The following is a 26,701-nucleotide window of genomic DNA, read 5'->3' on the forward strand; positions in this document are numbered from 1 at the left end:
CGAGCTACAGCCGAGCGTTAATGGCCGCTTCATCCCTGCGAAGTAACGGCATCGCGCTGAACGAGTCGAGACCGCGCGCGCGCCGAATTCGGCACCGACACCCGGGAGCCGACGATCGTCGGCGGGGCAATTAACGAACGCTAATTAACAGACGTGCCGAGCTTCGTCTTTTCACGCTCGCGAAACTTGTCGGGAGTTCGTCGACGACCCCGGGTACTCGCGCCGTTCGCTCGCGACCAGCGACGGTCGTTCGCGCAGGCGCGAGAGGCGCGCATATCGCTCGCATCCGTCGGCCGGAAGTTGCGCGCCCGCGCCTCCGATTTTGGGAAAGTCGGAGTAGGTACGCTGTGCGTCGGCAAACGTCTGGCTATATATAGATAGGAAAGGCGCGCGCGCGCCGCATTACGCAACGCCCGACGTTCGCGCGTTGCACGCACGAGATGCCGAGGCGTGCGAGTTCTCTCTCCCGCCTTGTCTGCCGCCGTAGCGCACCGCCCCGTTACTCAGCGGTTCTGCAGCCTTCGGCGCTCTCGCTCCGTCTTCTTCTATTTCCCTTCTTTTCCTCCTTCTTTATCGGATCCATTTCCTCCTCCGACGCGCGCGTTCGCGCTTCCAGCGAGCCCCGCGCATGGTTCCGCGTCACAGCGTCACCGCGTCACGCCGGCGAGCTCTCCTCGTCGAGGCGCTCCGTACGAAGTAGACACGGTCGCGAGAGGAACTTTCGAGGAAGGCGCGCTAATGGACGCCAAACAAGTTTCACGCGCGAAAAGCCGGCTGCCGGTTAATAAACGTTCGCGACCTAGTTTAGTCGGTACGGCCTCGACTGGCCATTTAACGACGAGCCGCTTTACGTAGGCTTTTCGTCAAGCTGTCAGCGCCTCAAAGCCCCGGACGTTTTACACGCGAACTCGTCAGCTCAGCGGCGCCATACGATGCAATTTGTTCTCTCGTGCTCTCGCTCTAGCTGAAAAAAGCGCCGCGGCTGACTTTTAAAATTTCAATCGAGTCGAGCGCTGCGCCTGATGGCTCGGCGCAACGAGTATACTCCTATCTCCGCGCAAGGCAGATCATTACGTCGTAAGAACGCTGTTGCGACGTAAGAGTGGCAAGGGGGGCTCGTTTTTTCAAGGGAGGGCTCTCTCGACGTCCTCGCGTGCGCACGCCTCTGACGGCGACGACGGTTGTCGAATCAAGACGAGTTACCGCCGAACGCGTCTTGCGTCCAATCGGCAATTTTCATGATCGCACCCTCGAGTGATCGACGCTGCATCTCTCGGCTGTCGCGACCTTGAGATGACAATCCAATCGCGAGGCGTGGAGATTGAGCTCTCGCGCGAGCGACACTGACAAGTCGTCGAAGGAACGATCGACGAGATCACTTGGCCGATCGTGCGGCACGCTTCCGCGGGGACAAACTCGGCCAAAGAAAAGTAAAAGCTGGAGGTACCGATTGATGAAGTTGGTCGGCGTTGAGTATCCGAGCTGCAATCTCGACCTGACCACCTTTTCTTGCACGGTGACCACGTGCCTGGTAGTGCGAGTGCTCTGATGCACTCGCGTGGTCTTGATCACCTGGTGCCTGTAGTGCTGGTGATGGTGGTGATGGTGGTGACGGCTGCCGTTGTGCAGCTGGGACGACTGCGAGGACGAGGATGAGCTGGCCGAGCTGCAGTGCTGCGGCTCCACCATTGTAGCGCCGAACATCGCGTCTTTCGCTGGGTCGCACTGTTATCGCGCGCGTGCGCGCACGCACGCACGCTGCTCGTCACTGACTGACACGCACACGCCCACTATCCATTTCTCTCGGGGAGGCACTCGACGAATCCCAATCGCGAAGCGAGTGTCACATTATTGCGGCGAACCAGCCGCCTCGATGCCTTAATTTCCCTCCTGTTCACGGCTGACCGTTCGTTCGTTACTCTGGAGGACCTACTTGGGCATTCTATTCGTTAGAGACGACTTTCTTTCCTCTTCCAGCAGAAATAACGCAGCGTCATTTCCGAGAGAGAGAGAGAGAGAGAGAGAGAGAGAGAGAGAGAGAGAGAGAAAGAGAGAAAATGCTTCTGAGAAGAGTCTTGCGAGCGAGTGTCCTTCGACTTTGTAAACGCTCTTATGCGAGAGGTAATGAAGTCACTTTTTCTTTCAAATAGTCGCTTGTACTGTGACTCCTAATCGCTAAATACGTAAAATTCGATCGACCACGAACTGTGACGCGGACGAGAACCCGCTCTCGCTCTTCGTCCGCGCGATTACACGGCGCTAAGAGCCTTGTAATCGCACGCAACGATCCGTTCGAGAGCCAAATGGAGTCCCACCTTTTATTGTCGTTTGTTTCTTGTCTTTTTCGTTTTGTTTATTTCCGATATCGCAGCGTTCGCCTCGAGATATCGGTTCTTAACGAGACACGAATTTGCGCAAGTTCGGACAAGCTATGCGGTTCGAGGCCTTGAAACGAACGCCCGCCTCTCGCGCGTAAAATGCTCGCTGAGCGTACAATGATCGGAGCGGAGCGCGCGCATAGTACGGCCGCGGCTGGCGCAACGCTAATGTCCCAGTTACGCGTGTGTGCGGGGCGGAGGCGATAACGTTTGAGAGATACGAGGCGCGCGTCGTCGATCGGTCCCGAGCGAAAAGAAAAAAACTTTTCCGCCCACGTGATAATGGACCGGCGGCGCGCCGGTCACTTTCCGCGCAAAACCGCCGCTGCTTTTTCCATCTCTTTCTTTTCTTTTTGGTGCGTCGCGAGAGGAGAAAGTTGCCGCGCAGAAACGGGCGTGAGAGATCGAGGCGGCGAGCGGTCGCCGATCGAGCGCGAGCTTCCAAGTTTTCATAGTGGAAACGAAGAAGAAAGCGCGTTCGTTGCGCCGGGCATGGGAAAGAGGCGCGTCGTCACCGCGCTCAAAAATCCGTCGCGAGATCGCTTTCTGCTCTTTCCACGGGCGCAATGGATATCCCGCCGCTCGCGCTCTGCATTATTTATCAGTTGCACCTTGACCAAATGGACGACGAACGATTGGCTGTCACTCGACGCGATCGAGCTTTGGAAAATCGCTCGACGAATGACGGCGGGTCGCGAACCGCGGCCTCGACATGGCGGCAATGTCTACCGGGCCGGCCGGTGTACAACACCGTAAGCGTCGCAGGCGCGAAAAGGGGACGCGCGCTCGCAATCGCAATAGTGTCCGCTCTCTTTTAATTGGTGGCGACGTCGTTGCGAGCTGCGCGTCGCGCGTGAGTCGCGTGCGCGGATAACGTTGCGACAACTCGCTCGCTCGGCGCACATTTTCCAGCTCGTGCGCAATCCCTCGCACGAGCCCAGCCGACAATTGGAGCGAAATGCAGGAGGGAGCCGCGAGTCAACGAGAGTAATAGACCCAGCTGTGACGAATCTTATCGAACTGTCTTCGTCTCGTCGCAAAAGTGGCTCTTACCCGCGCTAGACCTTGCGCCGCTCTTCTACGTATCATTAGAAAATCGATTTAACAAAGCCGACCAGTCCGATTGGTTTTTCCATCGTTTCCCTCATTGTCCGCGAATATGAAATGCGCACGACGTCTCGCGTGCGCTGCGCTCGCTTTCTCGCCCAATTGCATATTTAGACGCTGCGCGCGCGCGCGCACGCGGCTCGAAAAATTGCCTGCACGCAGAAGAAAGTAGCTCGCGCGCGAGCGTACAATAGCCCTCGAAACAAACCCATCGACGCTCGGGCTGACGTCAAAGTGACTTTCTCTGGTCGATCGGCGCTAAGGCCATTCCGCCTAATTAACCGGCGGAACGGCGGCGAAAAACGGAAAAACGCTTGGCCTTGGCACGTTGCATTGTAGACGGCGAGCAGCTCGCTCCCTCGGAAAAAATCCATTAAAGGAGAAAAATTCTTCGCAACGCTGTGGTCGAGTGTATCGGCCCCCGGTCAAGCTTTGATACGGTAATGGAACTGTCAGAATCAGCCGTCCTCCCCAATGCAAGGAAAGAAAGAAAACTAGGCTGAGCGCGCCGCGCGACGACCCACACGCGCGCACACGTACGGGTATATATTTTTTCTCTTTTCGCGCTCCAGCGAGCTTCTCTGTTCTGGTATTTCTCGCCGCGTCACGGGTGCGTTATTTCGCCGGAGCAGGCGACCTCGTTCCCGATGTTTAATTTGGAGGCGGCAATAGACGGAAAGACGCTTGACAAGTGTATCAGGCGCGTCGTCAATCACGGAGAATGACTTGGCGCCGCGCGCGTGGAAAAGGGCGCACGCGGTTTCCAGCGCGGCTCAGGTGCGCCACGTCCAATTCGGCGCGACGCGGCCCTCCCCGCCACTTGCCAGCGGGCCGCGCGCGTCCTCGGGTCACGCTCGACTGCGTCCTGCGCGTAAGCACGCGCGCCGATTAATAAACAATTTCTCCGTGGACTTATGGCGAGTTCTCGCTCGAGAAAGTCAAAAGGAGCGGAGGATTTCGCGCAAAAATTACGGAGCCGACGTCGCCGCTAATTGCAGCTGTGCACGGGATTATCGCGCCTCGGTGCCTCCAGCGTTTCATCGCGACCTCGAGACAGATCGCCGTCTGGCCCGACCGACCGCGCGGGAACGCCTCGCCTCGCTTCTCACATTCGCCGATCGTGATGCTTTGCGTTCAATTGAAAGAGAAACAAGCGCCTCGCGACCCGCTTCACGCAGCCGATGGAATCCCATTAATGTTATAGTAATAACTCGAAAGGAAAAGAAACACCGCAAACTCGCACACGCGCGGGGACGATAGAATCGGCCAGAGAGCTTGAATAACAATTGTTTCTTATAAGCCGCTTCTCACGAAAGCAATTAAACGCCTGTTATCTCTCTCTCCCTCTTTCTCTTTCTCTCTCGCGCAGCGGAGCCAAGCAATGAAATATTAGCCTCTACATAATATTCCAGTTTATTGCGGACTGACCGTATTTCGTAATGCACCCAAATTTTTCTCACACACGCCGAGAATAGCGCGCACGGAAATTTTTTCCATCTGATGACGAAAAAAAAATGTTTCATCTCTCTCTTGTACGGCAAGTTTGTACAGCAAAGTAAAAGCAACACACTTTGTTTATATATGCGCGACTCGTCACGTTCCATATATAAGCTTTGAAGAAAAAATAAAGAAGAAAAAGGAAACATTAATAATTAATGCTCGTTTCCCGCGAAAAATTATCGCTCAAGGTCTCTGCAGAGATCAAATTGTTGCTGTCAATCTCGACGCATGGTCCGTTTGATTAAGCGCTAAGGCTAACTTGATAAAATTAAAAGTAAAGTGATGCGAATAGGCCCTAATGAAAATGGCCATTGACACGGTTCCTTAATACACTCAAAGGTGATTGACATTCTCTCGGTCGTATGTATAAAAGAGCTTGCGCCGAATACGAATGAAGCTCCGTTGGAGTTTGGTCTCGCGAAAAAAAAAACGGGAACAGAATCGATCCATGAATTCTCCAACGAGCAAGGATAAAGAAGCGCGGACGGCCGCATTAATTAATCATTAATGCGGCGTAAATACACATGGTCTGTAAGCTTGGCTCTAACGGGCATTTAGAAATCGCCGCTCTCTCGAGGAAATGCAGGTCGCGCGAAATCGTTATGCCGGATCCCCCTCGGATTTATCATCTCGCCATTTTCTTTCTTTTTTTTTTTTCGACGACCGTCACGGTACTACTTAGCGAAAACGAAGACACTCTGGCGAGTGCGAAGGAGAGTAAGCGTCGAGGCGCTCGAGGGAAGTGGGGCAACATCAGCTGTCTGTCGACCTCGTGTTTTCTTGTTTTATGCAAGCGGCGCCGCTGCGCGAGGATCGCCGTAATCTCGCCGCGTAATAGCCCGATGATTAAGCTATAAAAAGCACCATCGACGGCGGGAGAGCGAGACTCCTTTTACGATTGGCGCACGTGCGCGCGGGCGATATTCTCAACTCGGACGACCGCGACCAGCGCGTTGCAACATCGCGAATTGCAAGACTCGTCCCATTCGCATGCCCGCGCGTGTGGCAGAAATTTGGAGGATTCAAAACAAGCCGTTCGGTCCAGATGTACACACATATGATTTGCAGGCGGCGCGAGAAAGGAGCAAGAATTTTAAAGAGCCAGCGAAACTTTCCATCTAAATGCAAAGGCGAAGTTGGCGAAAGAGAGAGGGAGAGAGGCGCGAGGAAGATTAAAGTCACGGCGAAGGATGCGCGAAGGATCAGGTTGTTGTCGCGCGGCTTGGTTGTATAATGCAAGCTGCCTCGGGCGGCAAAAGTAAAAGTTGGCGATCCGCGGAGAAAGGCCCTGGCTCGTGTGTGTGAGCGCGCGTGTCGTTGCTCTCCGCGAGACCTAATCGCCCGCATGAAAGCCGCCGCCGCCGCCACCGCTGCTGATGCGTTTTCCTTCCGATGCCCGCGCTAAACTTTCGCGCGACCCGCACTTTCCTCTCTAGCGCGCGCGCGCGCGCGCGTTGGCTTTCAGTGTCAACAGCGACGAGACTCTCGTCTTTCACCTCCTGCACTCCGTGCCGGATTTCCATCTGGTTTTTCTGCCTGCCGAGTGGCCGAGAGCTTTCGTGCATTAGAAACTCGCTGTGCGTGGACATGACCGGGGATCGAGGACAATTCCCAGCCACGCACGGATCTGGATGAAGATTCCGAGAGGTCGCGGTCTGATAACGCGAGCGCTAATCGCCGGCGCTCACGCGATATCGCGAAAGCTCCGCGCGCGCGCGTGCGGAGCGCGACTCGGCTCTTGTTCTTCGGTTGTGTCATTGCTTCGACGTCGCGCTGCCGTGGGTGACTCATCGAGGCCTTATAACTGTGCCAAACGCCTTGAAGATCGAGCAATAACAATAAAGAAACAAAGACGGAGAGAGAGAAAGAGGGACAAGGAGTTGCGCCGGCGTCGTCCGAAAAACCGAGCGCGGCTTTTGCGCAAGCCGCCTGCGAGTGGGAAGGGAAGATCAGTCTCGAGCGCGCGAAGGTTCGTTGGCGTTCGCGAGGAATGCGCGCCGACGGTGCTCTAATTGCGAAAGCCCCGCGCTTCCAGCGTGATCCGCGGAGTCGTTCCTTCTCGCGCGGGCGCTCGCGTGGCCCAAGTGAGCGCCACGCAATGGCTGAGACGGCTATCGGTCGTTGTATAACGACCAAATTGCAGAAGCCGGGAATCGGTCGGGCGCGCTGGCCGATTAGAGAGCGGAGACTCGGGTGGGGGGAGGTTCCGCACCGTGCGTGTCTCGCGAAAAGAAAAAGCTTTTCTAAAAGACAAACATTGCAGCGACTTTCCCCCGAAACACACGCGAAATCCGTCAACGAGCATTGATCATTCGATTATTCGCCGCACGCCCGCGCATTACTGCTTTACAGGAAGTTGATCGCGGCAGGGAAACTACTTTCTTTTTTTTTTCTCTCTCTTTCTCTCTCTCTTCACGGGTATCCCTCGCGTCGAATAATAATGGGAGAGAGAGAGAGAGAGATAGAGGTACTCTGGGCTTCGGTCGATTATTTATGCGAGTGCGCAGCCACCGATTTGACGCCAGGTCTATTGTGAAAGTTGTCAGCCTGGCCTTTGTCGCGCGCGTAGCCTGGCTTTTCTTTTTTTTTTATATATATACTTTTATGCGCGCGCCCGCGGGGAAAATTGTTCGATTGTCTTTCGGTCGCGTGTCTGTTTATTCGGAAATTATCACCGCGTCGGGTTTCTACGGCGGACTTTCCAAATATCGAAAGCGACCAGTCGCGAGTGATAATTCAAAGCTAGATGAAGCGTTTTGGTCAGTACCCCGCGGCAGCCTCGATTTATCGGCCTTGTCGAGCTCGAGCGCGAAAAAGCGACGGCGTCGGCAACAAAAACTGTCCACGTAGCGTAATAAAGAATAATGGAGAAGAGAGAGAGAGAGAGAGAGAGAGAGAAAACAAACACATGAAAGACAGTCGCAGTCGAGAGATGATTGCCGATCGCGAGAGAAGCCTTGACACGAACGACAACCTTTCGTAACGCTATATATGCAGCGCCATGCAAGAGGTAGACGCGCGCATCTCGTCTTTCGATACGAGCCAGTCAATTAGAAGCCCTTCCCCGTGACGCACGCGCACACGCACACACAGCCACTAAGTGAAAACGGAAGTGATCGGCTCGCTCGCACGCCCCGTACGACTTCCGCGCCGCGCGTCTTCTTTCGCCGTATTTGGCTGCAAACAACGCCGACGCGCGTCGCCGTAGAGTCGTTCTTTTTCGGGCCCCATTGTGCGCTCGAGATTGCCGGGAACGACCTGCCTTCGTTTTTTTCTTATTTTTTTTTTTTTTTCGACGAGTGACGGCTGATTATATCGTATACACCTGGCCGTTACGCGGAATCGCGCGAGATTCAGCGGTTGCGATAGCCGCGCCGTGGAAAAATCTCTCACGAGCAGCATTATACCCATCTCTCCAGAAATATGTTTACTCGGAGAGCTCGTAATGTGCAAAGCGAAGGTTACAGAACTAAGCGAGATCGTCGTTTTTTCTCTGCTTCACCCAAATTATTTTCTATCTTTGCAAGCTTCCGCGATCGTGAATAATCCCTCGTTTTCTTTTACGTACGCGAGTCCCGTACGTTTTCTCTTTCGCATTTCAGCAAACAATCGCACTTCCCGATTACATTTAAGTACACGTACAAAGCGCGCGCTCGCTAACGATTCCCAAAACATCGCGAGCGGCTGAATTGATTGATACGCGTCCCGTGTGTGCGCGCGCTGACATCGCGAATTTCCAAATATTGCTCATCGTTACGTGTGCGACATTCACTTTTGACTAGAGGCAAACAAACCCGGCGATAAAAAAGAAAAAAAAAAGAAAGGAAAAAAAGAGAAGAAGAAGACGTCATAAGATGTTGATTAATCGAAGTCGAATGAAAACACAGAGAAGGACGCAGCGAAAGTCTGCGTCGAGCGAATAATCATTAGACTCTCGTGGAGGAGTCTAATTTAGCCTCGAGGGAGAGGAGAAATAAAGGTGCTGCGCGCGCCTGTATTACAAAGGTCGACCCTGAGTAGTGCATGCGCGCAGGTATCGTCCGCAGGCGTGTGCGTGACGTGTAGGCTTCAAAGTAAGAGCGACACTTTCACTGCTCTCTCGCGCGACATTTTATTCTGCGCGCAAGCGCTCCACTCCTCTTTCCATCTACTTCGATACTTTCCTCTCGTTCTCTCTCTCTCTCTCTCTCTCTCTCTCTCTCTCATTGCCTGTAGTATTTTTAGTTACGCGACGGAAAGTGCATTTTGCAACGGGCGAGTTGTCGCAAGTGTCCGAGCAGAAAAAAAGAAAAGAAAAGAAGGCTGCGATTGTTCGCCGACGATCGCTGTCTCGCTGCGGTTAGAAATGCTAATCCGTGCGTTCGTCATCGCGCGCTCGCGCGCGCAAAAACCGACTCATCGTCGGACGTGAATTCATCCTCTCGAAATACGCGCGAGCGCCGAAAAATCGTCGGAACGATTCCCGTCGCTGGCAAGACTCTCCTCCGCGAGGCACTGTGCCGGCGTCGCACTCACTTCGTTGAGACAACGAAGAAAAATGTTTGTTTCTCTCGTAAACAGGAGAGAGAACAGGATAACTGCACTTGGGGCGGGCGACACTCGCGAGGCGCGCGGCGGCGCTGTTTGAAAATCGATGAAACGACGGCTCGACGCGCCGTTTTCAAGCTGACTGGCGCGCAATCGGCTGACTACTCGGTTAGCGCGCCGCTCGTGGTCCCTCTCTCGCGCGGCGCGCGTTGTAACCCCACCTCTCCCGCGCTAGCGGCTTTCTGCTCGCACAAGTGTACGTCGTACATACACATACGCGCGCGCTGCTACACCTACCACGTGCAATGCCTTACTTGTGCCTCTCTCTTTTTATCTATGCTACAACGCGAGGAAAACAAGGAAAAAGAAAAAGAACCGAGGCACGCTCGTGCTTTTTCTTATTGCGCGCGCCGAGTGGCGGAAAACAGCCGGGCTTTTGATAAAACTGCGCGCGAGGCAACATCGAGGTCGCGCGAGTCGCAGCGGTCGAGCAGGTTCCGCGAGATCCTCGCTCTCCGCAGGAACGAGAAGATGCCTAATTGACTTGGCGGCAGGTCATCCACACGCGTGCATGCGCGCGATGACCGATCTTCCTATCTCTAGCCGCAACCAAAAATAGGCCATGAAATCGAGCGCGCGCCGCTCTAAAAAAGGGGTGAGCGAGAAAGAGAGAAAGAGAGACGCAACGGACGAATCGAACGAGGGCTCGACTGGTAATAGCTGCAAGGGTGTGAAAAGTTGCGGCGACGGTAGCCGTCTGTCGAGAGCGGATCGGGCGACGAAACGGGGGGTAAGCATGTCGCAGCGCGCGGCAATTGTCGAATAAGGCTTGCCTCGCGCAAAAGCGAGCGCAACGAAACTGGATCGTCCTATGGAGCGTGGTCGGAACACGCGATGCGTAGTCGGTCAATGGAGAGGCGCGCAGTCCACCTAGACACGTCTGGCGCGGCGACGACGTAGCAGCAGCTGCAGCCGCGCTCCGTGCGATCGCCACGAGAATCGCGAGATCGGCGCTGATTAGCGGGAAGGAGACGCGCGTGGCCCGACGCTCGAGTGGCTCGGCGATCGCCGAGAGAGCGGTGCGGCTGATCGAACTCGCGCGTGGCCACGCGCCAAGCCACCGTTCTGCAACGGCCGCGTCCGAGGAGCGAGATTTCCGGCGGCGCCGAGAGGATGCGGGAGAGCGCGCGCGCATCGTCGGCGCAGAGTTCCACGCTACGCTTGGCATCTCGTCGCGGTGAGATGCTCTCGCCGTGGCCGCCCACTCGCTGTTTCTCTCTTCTTAATCCGTTCTCTCTCGGCTCTGTTAGGCAGCCGGCGACGGGGCGCGGCGCGCCGGTGCCGTGGCGGCAAGCTTCGCCGCGCTTTCCCGATATCGATCCGCGAGTCGCCCGGTTTCGAGGGCAGGCGGCCAGGCGCTTTGCTCATTTTACCCTCGCCACGAGATTGGAAAACTGGATGTCCGCGGTTTATTTATCCGTGTATCCTTGCAGCGCCGATCGATCGGCAAACAAGGAGGTCGCGCGCCTCTTCGGAAACGCGCGTACTGCTAATAAAGCAACGCCGAGGGAGCAAGAGACGGATCAATTTTTTAGCTAAAACGCTCTGATTGGCCCGCGGCGCGTTTTCAAATCCATTGATCCGGGACACTTTTGGCGCTCTGGCCTTTATATATAAAAAGGCGCTCTTTATCCGCGATAAATTTTACCAGGTATTCTGCATACCCCCCCCCCCCCCCATATTAACGTACAAAAGAGTTTTGTGTGCCTCGACGCGAGGTAATATATACTCTACCCGTTGCGCGCGCGTATATCTCGCTCGACGAACAATCCTCATTCTCCATCTTTCTCTCTCGCGCCGATTACGTAAAATGCGTCCGTTCGGCAGTCGACTTGTTGCAATAAAAACACCAACGTCCACGAGGCTTCGAAGACCGCAAAAGAGCACGGCAGTTCGCGGCAAAAAATAAAAAAAAAAGAGCGAGGCTTTGCGCAATAGATAACAGTCGAAACCGAGCGGTCAGTGTCAATCGAGAGAGAAAGAGAGACGCTCGCGTGCACGAGTCATCCTGATCGTTCTTTTTTCTTCTTCGCCTTCGTCCTTACGTAAGTCGCGCGGCCGTTTCAGCTCCTCTCGTTAATAGTACAGCTCTCTCGCGTTATGCGGTACCAGTCGGTACAACTTTGGCGACCATCGGAACGAGAGCGATGTGCCTTATAGGAGAGGCAGCGTGTGAAAAATAACGATGTGCCAATGCAAGCTTCTTCCTTCGCTCTCGGCTTTGTTGGCCAATCAAATTGATTGCTCGGAGAGTTCTCTTTCAAGCGCGCGCAACCACTCGCTCGTTTCTCTATTTGTCTTGGACGCGACGCGCGCAGCGACGCCTCGGGACGCTTGATTGAACTTGAAGCCTATCTGTCCCTGCAAAGCTGATGAACGCCTTTGTTTTTTTTTTTCTTTTTTTTTTCTTCCGATACTGGAAAAGCTGCTTTTGCGTAACTCCGCTGTTTTACAATAATTTCGTGCACACGAGCCTGCTATAGAACTTCCAATGACACGGTTCACCTTCGGGCTCGATTTCAGCGACTGCTGACTGTGCCTGGTCACACACGGCCGATTGCACCACCGACAACTCTTAATCCGCCTGTTAAGGATGCGCGTGGGCGCTTCGTTACGCCGGCTCCGCTTTTCTTTCGCCCTAACTGGATCGACTGGACGATAATTGCACGGCCGCGCGAGTCGATCGACGGCTGGTTTCGTTTGCTATTCATCTGCAAATCGCTGGATGTGTTTGACGAGGCAAAGAGCAATTCTAAACTGCGGTCGGTATCGATCACCGCGAAGAGAAAGCTGTCGTAAGAAAAAGACGCCGATACATAACGGCACCGCTGTTTTGTATTTTAACACCGTTTTACATAATTACCGCGCGCACGCTAATCGTGAGCCTCTTTTCGATGCTCTTCCTACTTTGAATACATTTCGATCGTGCAGATTGTAAACTCACTTGAATGCTTGCTTACATAATGGCCGTGTGTTGTATTTCTGGAATTCAATTGCCTCTTCGTTCCAATTGGAAAGAGCAAAAAGAGCAGCAGTGGTCTCGCGATATTTTTCGTGAATTTCGGCTTGATTGGCGCACTGTCGATCCTGACATAACTTTCATTGGCCCTCCTCCCCGCCGTACGCGAAAATGTGAATCGCGCGTCCAAGTGCGCGACCTTAGCTGCACTGCCAAGTGGTTTGTGACGCGCGTATAGCTTCTTCCTTCGCGGCAACGCGGGACGAGCGATCGATCGAGGTCGGACACAGCAGAGAGAAAACGGGAGGCAATGAGAAACTGTGAGAATTTCGCGAGCGACACGTCGGCGCGTCGCGGGATCGGAGCCGCGCTAATGAGCGTCAGGCAGCCGCACGATCTAGCGTCAATAATATTTTCTTGACACGCTTTCTATTGTCACGCGCAGCTTTATCGCGCCAACGGAAATTCTTACGCTCGGCCGCGCGGGCAGACCGGCACGGCGGCGCTTATAAGCTCTCCTGCGTTTCCGTTCTGTTCTCTGAATGCCAAGATTGACATGATTATGCGCGCGAGGAGGATAGCCGTCCGATTTATTTTCTCCGTGCGTGCGCGCGCCCACGCTGCGTGCGGATGTGCCTATCCTTGAACCGCTCGCGGGTTAAAGCCTAACTTTCGCCGCAAAAAGAGGTGTGCAGCATTTTTTTTTTTTTTTTTTTCTTTTTTATTTTCGTCGCTACTCCCTTTGACAGTGCTCGGCATCGTTAATTGGAATTTCGCGCGACGACGCATATGGACGAGAAGCCACGCGGAAAAAAAAAATCCGAAACGTTCTAGCCTTCTAATTAACGATGGCCGCTCTGGCGCGGAAATTTCATATCTCGCGTTCGACGGCGGCTGCAAATCGAAAGTTCGACGTGTTCGATTCTCGGGAAACTCCTCGCAATTACCGTCTCTCCGAAGCCGAACGTACCGAGACGCGTTCATAACTTTGCAGGATTCGCAGCGAGCACCAGCGCAGCGAGTGAGACAATGTGAGCAAAAAGAAACGAGCGAGTTTCCATAGGCAATAGAGCAAAATCGATCGACACGCGACCGACGCGGAGTGTCTCGTCTTACTTGGCCTTTCCCTTCGGACCGCAAAAAGCCTCGCGACAAAACGAAACCGTGAAACGCAGGCGGTCAGGAAACGTTATACTTCCACGTAGAAAAGTAAGCAGAAAAAAAAAAAATTTTGACGATTGACACGCGATACGCCGGCGAGCGCTTGGATTTGCGCGCGTGCACGAGACGAAAGTGGAGGCGTGCGCATGTATACACGGAACGGAGTGGAATCTGCGCGTGGAGTACGCTGATGAAAACGTGGACGCGTCGGAGCGTATTTCTCGAGGCAAGTCTCGAGCGACGCCGAAAGGGCGATTATCGATCGATCGCGCGTGGGCGAGCTTCTCTTGCAACGAGCGACTACGGCCTACCGGTCGTCCATACACTCGCGGCGAGAGGGGAAAAAAAATACACGGATAGGCGCTCGCGTATATCCCAAGCGGAAACGCCGACCTCGACTATTGCATTCAAGTTTTCTCGCGCTCCCCCGCGCGCGCGTATAAGCGCGCTCGTGAATCATATCGCGCCTGTGCGGCGTGCTTGGCAAATCTCTCTCTATCGCTCGCGCACAAGCGCGTAAGTGCGTCCTGTCGCCGCGCCGGCTATATTTGGGCGCGCGCGACAGGGCCCACTGAGAAAAAGCGCATTGGACGCAGGCGCCCGGCCGAGCAACGATTCGCGCTCTCGCGCGGAGAGGACAAAAAAAACGTTGCGACACGCGTAGCGCGGATATTATTTCTGTCTTGGCCGCTCTCACGACGGATTTAGCGAGAGCACCGCGCGAGCGCGCTTCCTAAAATTTCCGACGTCGCGCGGGCCACTCGAGCCGAGATCAATTTTGATCCAGGGAACGACGAGACGTTACGCCGTTTGCACTCCCTTCTCGCCGCGACAATGGATTGTCGGTGACGATTCATCACGTCACCCTCCAGCCTTGGTCGTAAAGTCGCGCGCAGGTTCGCCACAGAGAGAGAGAGAGAGAGAGAAAGAGAGAGAGAGCAGAAGCTTCCGCGCGCGCGAGCTCGTAAATTTTAACATCGCGGAGGGGGGATGGAGGCGCGTCAATTAACATTCGCGGGAAGAAAGGAGGGGAAAGAGAGAGTGGGCGCGGGCGACTACCCACGCGATGTAATAAGCCATCGTGTGCGTTGCAGAGGCGGCGGCGAAGCCTTAAACGAGCTAGTTTTATAGCGACGGTTCTGTCCTGTGGGAAAGCCTCGACGCGGCCCTATTTTTCAGAGTCCTCCGTTTATTACGCTGCCTCGCGACGCCAACGAGATTTCCGGCGCGCGGTCGTCTCGCGTGCGCTTCGCGATCGACGATCGCAAGGAACGCGACGAGCCTACGTATAATCGGCGCAAACTCGGGGGCGTTATCACGACGTCGCTTGAATTTTCGTCGCTCGGGCTTGTCGATGAAAAGAAAACGTGAAACCCTTCGAACGCGATTCGCAGCCGATCGAGCAGTTGGCGATGGGATCGACGCCAGTGAACGATCGCACCGTCGGGCGTGAAAATGCTCGGCTCTCGATTGCAAGTGGACGACAATTGGCGCCACTGGCCGTTTCGGCGAGAGCGCGGCTCCGACTTGCAACAGTGCTGACGCTTGCAGATGCACGAGCGTGCACGTATGCAAAGTCGATTGTACGTCGAGCGCAGCGTGGACTCGATCACTGAGAAAATCGTGCGCGCGCTCGCCGGTCTCTTTCCCTTGTCGTAGCGAGGGAGGAGTAGATCGTGTCCGCGAAATTCGACACTGGATTCGCTTTCCACTCGTCGCTGCGCCTCCTTTCGCCAATCGGGCACGCTTTGATTTTCGTGCGCGAAACGATGCGACGAACGAGCCACGCGTCAGAGACGCCGGGGCGAAGAAAAAACAATGTGGATGTGTGGCTTACTGGCAACTGTGCAACTGCGCTGCATTTGAGGTATACGTTGTCTAGCTTCGCGAGACAAGAAGATTAATGATACCCACCTGCAACAAACAAACCATAAAAGAAACGTTAGGTTATGATGGCTCTCGCAATCTGTCTCTCTCGCTGAAATCATACAACGCGGACAGTCGTTCGATTCGAACGAGCACTGCATTGCCTACAAGTGTGTGTAACCCCCGTTACACGTTGGAGGAAAGAAGAAAAAGGAACATTCGAGGTAACAACACGGCGCGCATGAAAGCGTTGCAGCACGACGACCGAGAGTAGTACGGCGAATCATTGAGTGTTCAATGGCGGCGGCAGATGCATTATTAAGTCGAGTAGCGTATTTGCGGCTTCGTGGGCAGCAGACGTACCGTTATAACTCGCGTCTTGCTCAATACGCACGCACCGTGTGCACTTTGGCGCGTGATATACGCGGAGCGCGCGCGGATACGGCAATTATTGCGACAATGCTCGTTTGCGTGCCGCGGCGGCGACGACTCCGCGAGATCGATTCATCGACGGCGCCTGACGCGATCCTTCTAATCGTACGCGTCACTCGCGTCATCGAGAGCGGCATCGCTATCACGGCCAATTCGTCGCGGACGCGCCTCGAAAGACGATGAACTTCGCGTCGACGCTGCGTCGGCTATTTATGTAGTGCCGTTCGCGGGACACGCTGCCGTAGATCGAGAGCACGTTGATGCAAAAGTCAAGGAAGCGCGCGCACGTAACCCGAATAAAATTCGACGCATTAGAAAGTCAAATATCACTTTCGAGCTGTGCTCGCAAGCAACTCGAAAAGGATAAAAAAAAGTTAATAAAACAACAACGGCTCCTCGCCTTTTCCCTTCCGCGGCGAATCACCGTGCGCAAAGCCATTTCGCAAATCTTCCTTTTACAACCCCAGCGCGAACTGTATACTTTCTGTTTTTCGCGCGCGCTAATTACGAATTCCCGTGTTTATATTTTTTAATCTAGCTCAACCCATCTCTCTCTACCTATCGCCCGATGCGATTAAATTTTCAAAGGGATGCATGCTGCTACTGCAAATTAAGTAATTAGTCACGGAAATTACTTCGCCTTGCTCGCGGCGCTGCCGTGCGTTTGTTCTGGAATTTCAATGACGACGAGGTGTCGAGGCGCGCCGCAGGTGTATCTCTCTCTCTCTCTCTCTCATTCGGAAATTGGGTTTGGCGAAAAATTCGCGCTGCTCGACGCGAAACCTAGAACTCGCTCGCACGAGAGCACCGGAGCCGGAGAGTGAGAGAGAAAACAATGAAACAAATGGCGAGTAGTAGACGGCGCGGTAATACTCTTTTCTTCTCTCTCACCTCTAACAAGCATTTCTAAGCTCGACGCGCGCGAACCGCAAAATTGCAATAACCGAATGACGTGCTTCACTTCGGGGCGCCGAGCCACGAGGCAATCTTGCCTCGTTTGCTAACGCACCTTTCACGGCGTCGCGTCGCATGCATCGGCGCGATTTCGCCAACGCGCACGGCGATTACCATCGCGCGGCAACAACGACCGCAGATCCCGGGGGAGCGAACCTTGCGCGAGCTAGAAAGAAACCGCGCTACTGTACGCGCGGCGATACGGCTAAGCGACAAATCAAGAGTGACACTGGTACATTATTAGAATAGTCTGATAAGCGTTATCAGCACGCGACAGAGAGAGAGAGAGAGAGAGAGAGAGAGAACGTTAATGGTCTTAGAAACAAACGACAGTCCGCGAAGGTGAACTATTGTCAGATCGTGACAAAGGTCGCACGGCGTCTCGGAGAGCAAACAACGCCGTCGGCGCCTTCCGATCGAGACGAAAGAGCTGACGCGGGCCGCGCGCGTGTTGTGGCGCGATTCTTGGATCGCGCACGGAACAATTGAAAGACCTAGCGACGCTAACACGCGCGAACGGTGTGCTAATCGCAACGAAGCGCGAGGCAGCGTACAGAGCTCCGACTAATCGAGTCGCGCTTTCGGCACTCGAGCGGCGTAAGTACACACACACACACACACGTACCTGTAGGCCGCGTAGTTACGGCGAAGCAGAATCATGACGACAAAGCGGAAAGGGTAGCACACGAGCTCGTACAGCCGACACATGGCTAGAGCGGCGAACACGACGTCTGCCACTTTATCTCGAGCGGACTCGCGGCGTAGAGAACGGCGGCGGCGATGGTGCTCCGATGCCGCGCGACATTTGACCGACCGTCCCGTGCACCAGAGAACGTGGGCATCGCGCCCGAAAGACGCGCGCCGCGTGCGGCACTGCTTAAGACGCGACAAGAGAGGGAGAGGCAGACAGATACGTACGTGACCAAACTGAAAACAGCCGGCGCGCGCGCGCGCACGGCCGGATATCAATTCAACTCGCCAATGAAGAGCGCTGATAAAGGCATTTCTGCTTCTCCGCTCTCATCGTCTCTCGCTCGTTATCTTTGCTCTCCGATCAAGTCTCGAGCGCAGCATCAGTAACAGCACTAGCTCTGCCGGTGCGCGCTCGCAACAATAACGCTGTCATGGCATCGCTTTCGATAGAGCAGCCGATGATCGAGCTTATTGATATAAACTACCGCGACTCGCTAGGAATCTAGTTTACCGACGACAGGTCTCCGTCGAAGCGGAGGCCTCGAGCTGTCGCGTCAATTGTTATTTATCGACGATGACAAGCTACCGCAACGAACGGACGCCCCGGTGGAGTAGGCAAGGGACGGGGGGTCGAAATGGATCCGTCAAGAGAGGACAGAGGCTGAGGGCGTTGCGGCGATCGCGACAAGCGAGGCGGGAAGGGACAGCGGCGAGGGCCAAGCCGCGGATTAGCGGAGGATCGAGGCGTCGTCGCGCGAGCTTTCTTCTGCGCGCCTCTCGTGGACGACGAGCAAGGGAGCTGGACAAACAAAAGACCGCCTTCTCGCGAGATACAGCACGCGCGCTCGATATCGGGAGTATACAGCGGTACACAACCAGATTCCAAATTGATCGCGTCACACGGCGTCGATTAGTCACCGACCAAAACGAAACGCGGCGTGCATTATCGAGCTTGCAAGCGCCAACCCCCTGCGTCTGAGTCAGCTACCTGCACTCTCGTCATTCGATAGAGGCGCCTGTGCGTGCCTTATTCTTTTTCCCCGAGCATCGCCACTGTCGGATCTTTGGGCCGCGTTATTTATCGTCATAGGGCGGGGGAATCGAATTACGAGCGCCGAAGGGAGCACAGATACGTTCGTTGGTTATCGATCCATCGCCACGCTGCGGAAAACAGAGTTCGTCGAAGAAAAAAGGAACACGCGAACCACGCAAAAAACTCGGTCGTTGATGGAAGTCGAATCATCATCTTCTCTTTATACTCGATAATAGCCATCGTGGTTTATCGAGAAAAGCTGTCGATGTACGGTAATAAGCTCCTTTGCGAGAGAGAGAAAGAGAGAGAACGAGGTCTCCGCGCGTTTATCGATTATCCAGCGCAGCATTACCGAAACCTTGGCATCACTAAACTTTTTTTCCGTCTCTTTCTCTCTTTCTCAGCGCACGTTATATGCTGAAACAGAGCAAGCGAAAGTGTAGCACCGCAGTCACCGCGATTCTAGCGTAATGTGCGCTTTGATGCGCCTGTGTTTATCGCCTCGCTGAGCCTTAATTCCACGGTCGTTTTCTTCTTCTTCCCCTCCTGCTCGACAAATCACAAACGTACTGCACGACAGTGCCGTTAGCTCCGTCTCCTTTGATCTTGATTTTTATTTTTATCGTGGCGCGAAAACTTTACCGATATTCCCTCTCTCTCTCTCTCTTTGCCCAGTCGCCGAACCTTTGCTCTTTTTTTGCGAGCAATCTTTCAACCGAACTAAAAATAAAAGAACACGACACGGTGCACTCGCTCGAACGAAATTAGGGCCAAGCGAGATTGCGCGCGTAAAATCGAATTTTTCCGGCAGCCCGAGGTTTATAACGCGCATCGATCGGCCAATGTGGCTCTAATCCACTTTACAAGCTTTTCGCGTATTTTTAACGCGGTCGGTTACGCAGCGGCGCGCCCTTACTTGCACTTTGCTCGACGAGCACTTCCTTGCGATGCGCGCGAGCTCTCAAAGCTACACGCTACACTTTATCCACCGATAAAATAGTTCATTGAACGCGCGCGCGCACGGATTTTCTCGTCCGTCCACTTTTCTTTATCGAATCGCCGAGCTTAACCATCCGGCCCCTGGCGGCCATCCGCATGCGAATACGGAATGAATAATTTAGCAGTGCTGCCAGTCAAATGCCTGTCCGGTTCCAAGTGAAAATTGAAATAATTGGTTTTTTTTTTTCTTTATCAAGGTGCAAGCTTGAAACGCAAACGGTAGCATTTCCTTTGCTTCGCGCGCCAGCTGGCATTTCCAAGCCAACATTGACATAATATAAATTGGAAATTCTTCCTGGATTTAATTTCCAGAGTGGAGTATACATATATATACATATATATAAAGCGGCGCTCGCGCAAAATTGCACCATTCGGATTTCAATTAAGCCTCGCGATGCGCTCAAATGGAATTCAATCGGCAAGCGCGCGTATCGGAAATAATTGCCATTGAAAAATAAGGAAGAGCAATACAAGGGAATATTGATAGAGAGAGAGAGAGAGAGAGAGAGAGAGAGAGAAGCAGCAGTGATTTGAATAATGCACTCGTTTGCGGCGGGGGTAGTAAGCAGCGCGCGCGCCTACGGGATTAGCAACCTGTTATACCTCGAGGTAAACAGTGCTCACTTGCTATACACGGCTGCTAGTTATTCCGGTAGATAAATATCCTGCGAGCTGATCCCGCGCCGAGCGCGTATCATGGGTTAGGTTGGGTTGGGCTTGCTCGGGATTTTCAATTTCGACGCAGCTTCGCGAATCGACATCTCGTCCACTCCCGTGGCTACGATCTGGCGATTCCCAGGGAGCGCACGTTAATCGGCAATAATTCGCGGCGAGTCCAACCGTAGGCCCCTCGCGCGATCGACTCGCGTGCGCAGAGGTGGGATACACAGCGGCTAATTGAAATTAAAGGAGGGGGCCGCGGGCGTTTAATCGATCGGCCTCTCGCTCGTCATCAAGCCATGAAAGTGAGCGTCGACAAGGCGAAAGGTTGAAAAGAAGAAAAGGAGCGCGCGAGGGTGCGGGGAAGCCGCGCTCGCCTCGTCGCAGGTTATGCCACTTGCTACCGCGATCGATACAACAGCAACACCCTCGGCGGCAGAAGCCTCTTCTCTTCCCCCGGCATCCCGTTGCCGCGCTGCTCGTTGATCGCGGTCCGAAGAGGAGAAATAACGACGGCGTACACACGCGCACACGTGCGCGTCCGTGCCGAGGGTGAGCCGATGAATATCGAGACTGCCTACGTACGTGTCGATGCCGTCTGCGCCTCGATCCAATTTCTTTTCTCGCTTTTATCGGCGCGCGACACCGATGCAGAACTAGTTGTGACAAAACAGCTCTTTCTCTCGCTTTCTAGAAACAGAGAGAGAGAGAGAGAGAGAGAGGTATTGAGCGCGAAATGTGGAGTATGCAGAGCCCTTGCAGCTTTATAGCCACATGTTCGTACATATAAAACTCGAGAGAGAGAGAGAGAGAGAGAGAGAGAGAGAGAGAGAGAGAGAGAGAGAGAGAGAGAGAGAGAGAGAGAGAGAGAGAGAGAGAGAGAGAGAGAGAGAGAGAGAGAGTTAACCACATTGTTCGTGAGTCGCGCGCGAGTTTTCTCTTTTCGAACGAAAATTCCGTGGCGGTGCGCGTAACGATGTGCCCCACGAGCGGCAGGGAGCGACCATCCTCGAAAAACGAAAGTGCAAGGGAGCTACAAGTGCGCGCGCTGGAGTGATTTTCAAGGGAGCCTGTTTCGTCTTTTCCTTCGTTTGATCCGTCTGCCAGTGCGCACCCCTCGGCATTTTCTCGTTTCTCTCTCTCTCTCTCTCTCTCGCTTTCTGTTCCCCCTCGCGGCTTGAATTAGTAATAGCGAGGCTGCGTTCGCTTTCTCGGGAAGAAAGTATCCGGACGTGATCTCGGGCTCGGTTGCCGGATCGCGCGACGATCGGAAAAAACGCCGCACGGCTTTGTCACACGGGACTACACGGGGAGCAATCGACGGCGCGCGCCTGCGCACGAATCGCACGCGGCCGCGTCGCGCGTATATCGTCCCGGACTGCTCGACATCGGCGACGACATTGGCCCTTTTTGCTCGCGAATCGCTCTCTCGGCGCGGCCTTCTTATTCGGCATGACGAGTCTCACTTGGCAGCATTTCAAGCTCGGTGCGTTCCGTCCGAGCGCACGTCGCGTGAATTGTTCCCTTGGCAATGAGGACTCGCGCTCGCTGTGATTAAAGTGCACGTCGTAGCGGCGGCAGGCTGCTTGGTCAAGGTCGTAAAGCCACCCCCAGCCGTCCGCCGCCCCCATCGCCAAGCGACGGGGAGTAGACGCCGATTGAGATTTCACTTTGCGTCTTGGAGGTTACACGTGACTCGCGAATCACCTTCGGACGCCTTACGTAAACCGATCAAGCGCGTATAGAGGAGGAACAAAGCGGTTCAAGAAGCGTCGGAAAATATGACAGTCGCGTTACGACGCCTAGGCGCGTGCGACGTCATGGCTCCCAAATCGATCGTGTCAAGGGTTATTCCAGTCGCGGTGCGCCGCCAAAAAGCGCGCGGCTCTGCAAATAGCGTCGATCGCGCGCGAGCCTGGTAAGTCGCTCGAGCCACCGCCGCCGCTGCCGCGGTTTATTTACAGAGGCGTGCCCTCTCGGCTGCGAGAGGCTGCAGCCAGCGAGATAACAGCCCATAGAGCACAAAGCGGAGATGAAAGCGATGCGTTTGCGCGAGCGCGCGCAACCCTTCTCGCTGCAATCAATAGCCGGTGAGCTCGCCTACCGCCGACGGGGGGCATGCCTGCTCTCGGCCGCAATTCACCACGTGCGCTACACTCCGCGGATCGATGCCGCGCAACATTCAAATGAACACTCGCGCGCGCGATCGATATCGGCTCGCTCTCGACTCTATTTTCGGCGCCTCTCGTCTTTTCGTCGGCGCGCCTCTTTCTTCTCCGCGAATGCGTTATCATCGGCTACCGCACATTGCTCGCTCCTTTCGCGACGAATGCTCTACTTTTTCGCTCGGCTCAATTTTCATTCTTTTCCCCTCTTCTTTTTTTGAAAAGTCAAGCGCAAGCCCGGCGCGCCAGAACGAGAGTCGGTTTATCAGAGGGCGCTTTATATGACGTATATAACTTTGTTTCCGTGACTCTTCGCCACTGGAAGGTCCATAGATTTTAATGCGAACGTTAAGCAGATTACGGAAATTGCGTTATAAATATAACAGGCGTGAATTTAACCCTGAAAGCGGAATTATAATTAATTGATTGGCAGTTGCGCAAGTTTACATTGCGCCATGGGGTTCGGACTGAAACGAAATCTAATTAAACCGTCGAAACTGCGTCCAAGCGAAAATTCCAAGGTACATTGTAATGGTAATGAACGGCGCAGCAATCGCGCGCGATACGAAAGGGAAGAGGGATGAACGAAGAGGAGAGGTCCGCAGCTGAAAGCGCGGCACGTATTGTAACGAAGGTCGCAGACATCGGTCCCAGGCTTCGATTTTCGAACGGAAGGAAGGAAGAAAGGAAGGAAGGAGGGAAGGTAGAGGGGGGGGGGGGGTGGCTAGCTGCGGCGTGTCGACCTTGCCAAAAAGCCGGCGACGCGGCGACGAAAATCAATCGCTCACGGTCAACGGCGACTATCCCAAGGTCTGCCGTGCATGGCCCGACTCGCTGATCCATCGCGAAAAGGCGGATGAGCACGACAACGGTCGGGGATGAAAGATGACGATCGCCTATATCAAATTGACGTCGAAGACTGCGGCTTAATGAAGATTAATTTTCCAGAATGAACGTGTAAAACGAACGATTTCTGACGGATGTTCCCCTCGAAATGAATATACATAAAGAGGTCGCAACAACCGTTTGCAACCGATAAGAAAACAGACGAGACGACGTTATGGAAATTGATCGGATCGATTGACGAGTAGTTTTGGCAAAGTGATGGACAGTTCAGCGATGATCCGTTGAGGCAATGGGCGTCTGCAATCGACGGAACGAACGACAGAAGAAAGCAAAAGCAGACGGACAAATCCACAAGGCTATCGGAAAAATCGCGGCGCGTATCTGGCGGTCGACATCTCAAATTAATCGGCAAGGCAAGCACGAAAGAAAGACAGACAGTGCAGATAGAACGCTTGTCCGCGGCACGTCGGCGGACACGTCGATGTATTATTCATCTTGCATCCGAGTGCAATTGTCGCCTGCAACGGCTGCTCAACACTCGCTGACATCGATGACAATGCCGCGCGCGTACATCTGGTAAGCGGGACGCGCGCTGCCGCGTGCTCTGCTCGCCCGAGCGTTTTGTAGGTGAAGAGATCGCGCGCGGCGACCGTACACGACCGCGGAATATGGTATCTCGCGGGGCCTCCTCCGGTTTCTCAATCTCGCGTACGGGCATCGACTTTCCCACGATAATCTATCTGCGTGCGCGTCGGCCGAGCCACCGAGCGCCTTCTCTTTTGCGGCTTTCCTTTCTCGTGGATGCCGTTCAGGCAGAGCAAATTAATTAAGCGCAAGACGGACTATTCTTCGAAGAGCGGAGATCGATGCAAATCATTCCAATGTGCACGCGATTCTATTTGGATTTACGTCGAGAATGGCGCTTTTGAAAGTGGCAGCGCTCGCGCGAGATCTCTTGCTCTGAAATTATTCAGAGAGACAAGTTTGATCGACGCGCGCGCGCAAACACTCGATTTGACGGAGAAATTTTTATTTTGTTTTCGTCACACCGAAAAACCGAGCCACTCCAGGTTTCGAAAGAGCAACGTGTACACGCAAACAAAAAGTTGCTCTCCGTTGCCAACGAGTTCGAAGCGCACACTCCAGACGAGGTGCTCTCTTGAAAAAATAAATAGAGAGAGAGAGAGAGAGAGAGAGAGAGAGTCGTCGTCTGCGCGCGTTACACCACTAGCCGAGAAACCCTGGTACTATACGGGGGTGCTTTCCGCGACAAATTGTTTTGCATCTGCCTCGGGGCATGTTCTCCCTCGGCAAAACGAGCTCTTAACGAAATAGAAGCGCAGCCGCAGCTCCACGTTTCCGACGAGAGAGAGCAGCGTGGGAAGGGCGACTCCAGCTGTATGATACGCGGCTCGTCGTCGACGGCCGAAGGCGCAGCTCGACATTCGGCCGCGAACGTCGGCGCGTGGCGACGGCCAATCGCAAAATCGAGACGGCATCTGCCCGCGCGCGCTCCATTAATTCCGATTTCCAGTCGAACGGCACGGCCGCGCGCGAAAATTACTCCTCGTTGACTTTCTTCCGGAGCGAGAATCGAGCTCTCGTCGAACTTCGAAGCGAGCAGCGACGTTTAACCGCGGAAATCGCGCGTCGTCGCGCAGCTCCGCGTTCGACCTGTTTTCGGCCGCGCGCTCGATGTTTCTTTTCCCCTCTCCGCTATGAACAAACGACGCCGCGCTGAGACGGACAGATTCGAAGCTGGAAGCTCATTAGAGCCGCCTAGTCGCCGCTCGACCTTTTGCCGCGCGCGCGCGCTCGAGGATATCACCTGCTTGGCAATTACGCGGACGCCTTACACGCCACGAGGATGTTAATTTGCTGACTTAACGGAGGGCAAATTGTACGAGGCTGAGCGATGCAGAAACAAAAAGCAGCATCGAGCGTACAACGCGAAGGTTTCTTTTCGTTCGGTTTTCACGCGTACCGTTAGCTGACGTACAGCCGACCGTCGCGTTTATCGTTGTGCGAGTGTTTGTCGTTCATACATACATATCAAAGTCGAGTGTGCCAACTGTTTACTCGCGGTTTCGATAACGCACGTCCGAGGACAATTGTTCGATTAACCTTCCGGCGCGTGTAATTCAATATTGTCAAAACCGCAGGTCTCTCTGTTGTTGCAAAGATTTCCAGGGTTATCGACTGCGCGCGACAATCCGCTAATGTAAATTTGCACGGCAAACAGATTTTTCAAGATTTTTCGAAAAACAATTGGTGAGACAAATTTATTATTCAATTCGACTTGAGCGTGAAAAACACTCAAATCTAGTTAGACGCAAGTGCAATTGTATTTGTGCCTAACTACTTTATTTTTGTGCGAATGCAAAGAAACTATTTCTGACTGACGAATATTAATTTGACCGTTTCCGCATATTTCAAAGTTTCGAAAAAAAGAAAAACACTAAAAGACGAAACACTCGTGTAAACGTGTATTTTCAGCAAGCGAAAACAGGACTACAAAAACTATGCAAACATGGGAGCCAGCCTAAAAATGACTCAATCAGCCAGCACATAATACACGGAGATTATGCCTGCAGACAAAACGCATTAGGGCGACAAATAAGTGAAAGGCAACCGTCAACACGCTGCAGTCTTATAAATCTCCGAAGGCGCGAAGACTTCATACATATATCCTTAGCGAGTTGTCTTCGTAAATCTCTGACACACATTTGAGCTCGATGGGAAAAAAAGAAAAAAAACGACAGAAGAAGAGTCAGTCTGTAGCGGGTCGACAACGCAAAAAGGAACTACGAACAAAGACAGAAAGAACGGAAGGAAGCGTAGTCGTGTCGGGGAAGAAGAAGACCGTGGCCGGAATGCAGTGGCAGCTGAAAATCCCAATGGAGTACCCTCGTCCCGAAAGGCGCGAAGCCTAGACAGAGGAATGCCGAATTACGATGAATGCCCCGCGCGACCATGCCTATATTCATGCGCGGAAACCTCACCGAGTTAATTGTCGAGCGCGATTACGCGATGGAAGGGGGGGGGGGGGTATGGCGCAAATCGATGCTAATCAACTTCCCTCTTGGAGAATGCGCGGTCCATTGTTTCATGCGAATCCGATGAATTTGCCCACGCTGCTCTTCGAACAATAACGTTCGTTTCAATCGAACTCGTCATTTCACACTGTCGACATATCTTCGGGGTATGTATCGATCTAGGACACCTACACGTACGACGATTGCACCAACATTGATCATCGGATCTGGATTTCCTTTGATTATATTGATATTGATCATTTCGGAATAATGTCGCTCAAGCTCGACACCGTATTTTCCAAGATCGAAGCAATCTTTCATTCGCC

The 26,701-nt window shown here is 53.8% G+C and overlaps 1 protein-coding gene across 7 annotated transcripts in view; it reads right to left on the bottom strand.

Moving 5' to 3' along the window:
- LOC131669573 (IQ motif and SEC7 domain-containing protein 1) overlaps nt 1-26,701 on the bottom strand; it is a 49,683-nt gene that overhangs the window by 12,223 nt on the left and 10,759 nt on the right. The window contains exons 1-2 of one of the 7 annotated variants that reach the window (XM_058944534.1): nt 9,501-9,639; nt 1,448-1,929 (exon numbers count right to left, since the gene is read on the bottom strand). The exons of 2 other annotated variants lie outside the window; for them this stretch is intronic. In XM_058944534.1, coding sequence (XP_058800517.1) covers nt 1,448-1,704 — 257 coding nt within the window. In that variant the 5' untranslated portion in view covers nt 1,705-1,929; nt 9,501-9,639. Of the gene's footprint in view, nt 1-1,447; nt 4,220-9,500; nt 9,640-15,529; nt 15,555-17,569; nt 17,798-26,701 lie in introns of those variants that run through there. 4 more of the 7 variants (XM_058944535.1, XM_058944538.1, XM_058944541.1 and 1 more) reach the window with 4 other exon arrangements.

This window comes from Phymastichus coffea, unplaced genomic scaffold (genome assembly GCF_024137745.1).
Source record: "Phymastichus coffea isolate CEN01 unplaced genomic scaffold, Cenicafe_Pcof_1.1 PCOF00094, whole genome shotgun sequence".
NCBI lineage: Eukaryota > Metazoa > Arthropoda > Insecta > Hymenoptera > Eulophidae > Phymastichus > Phymastichus coffea.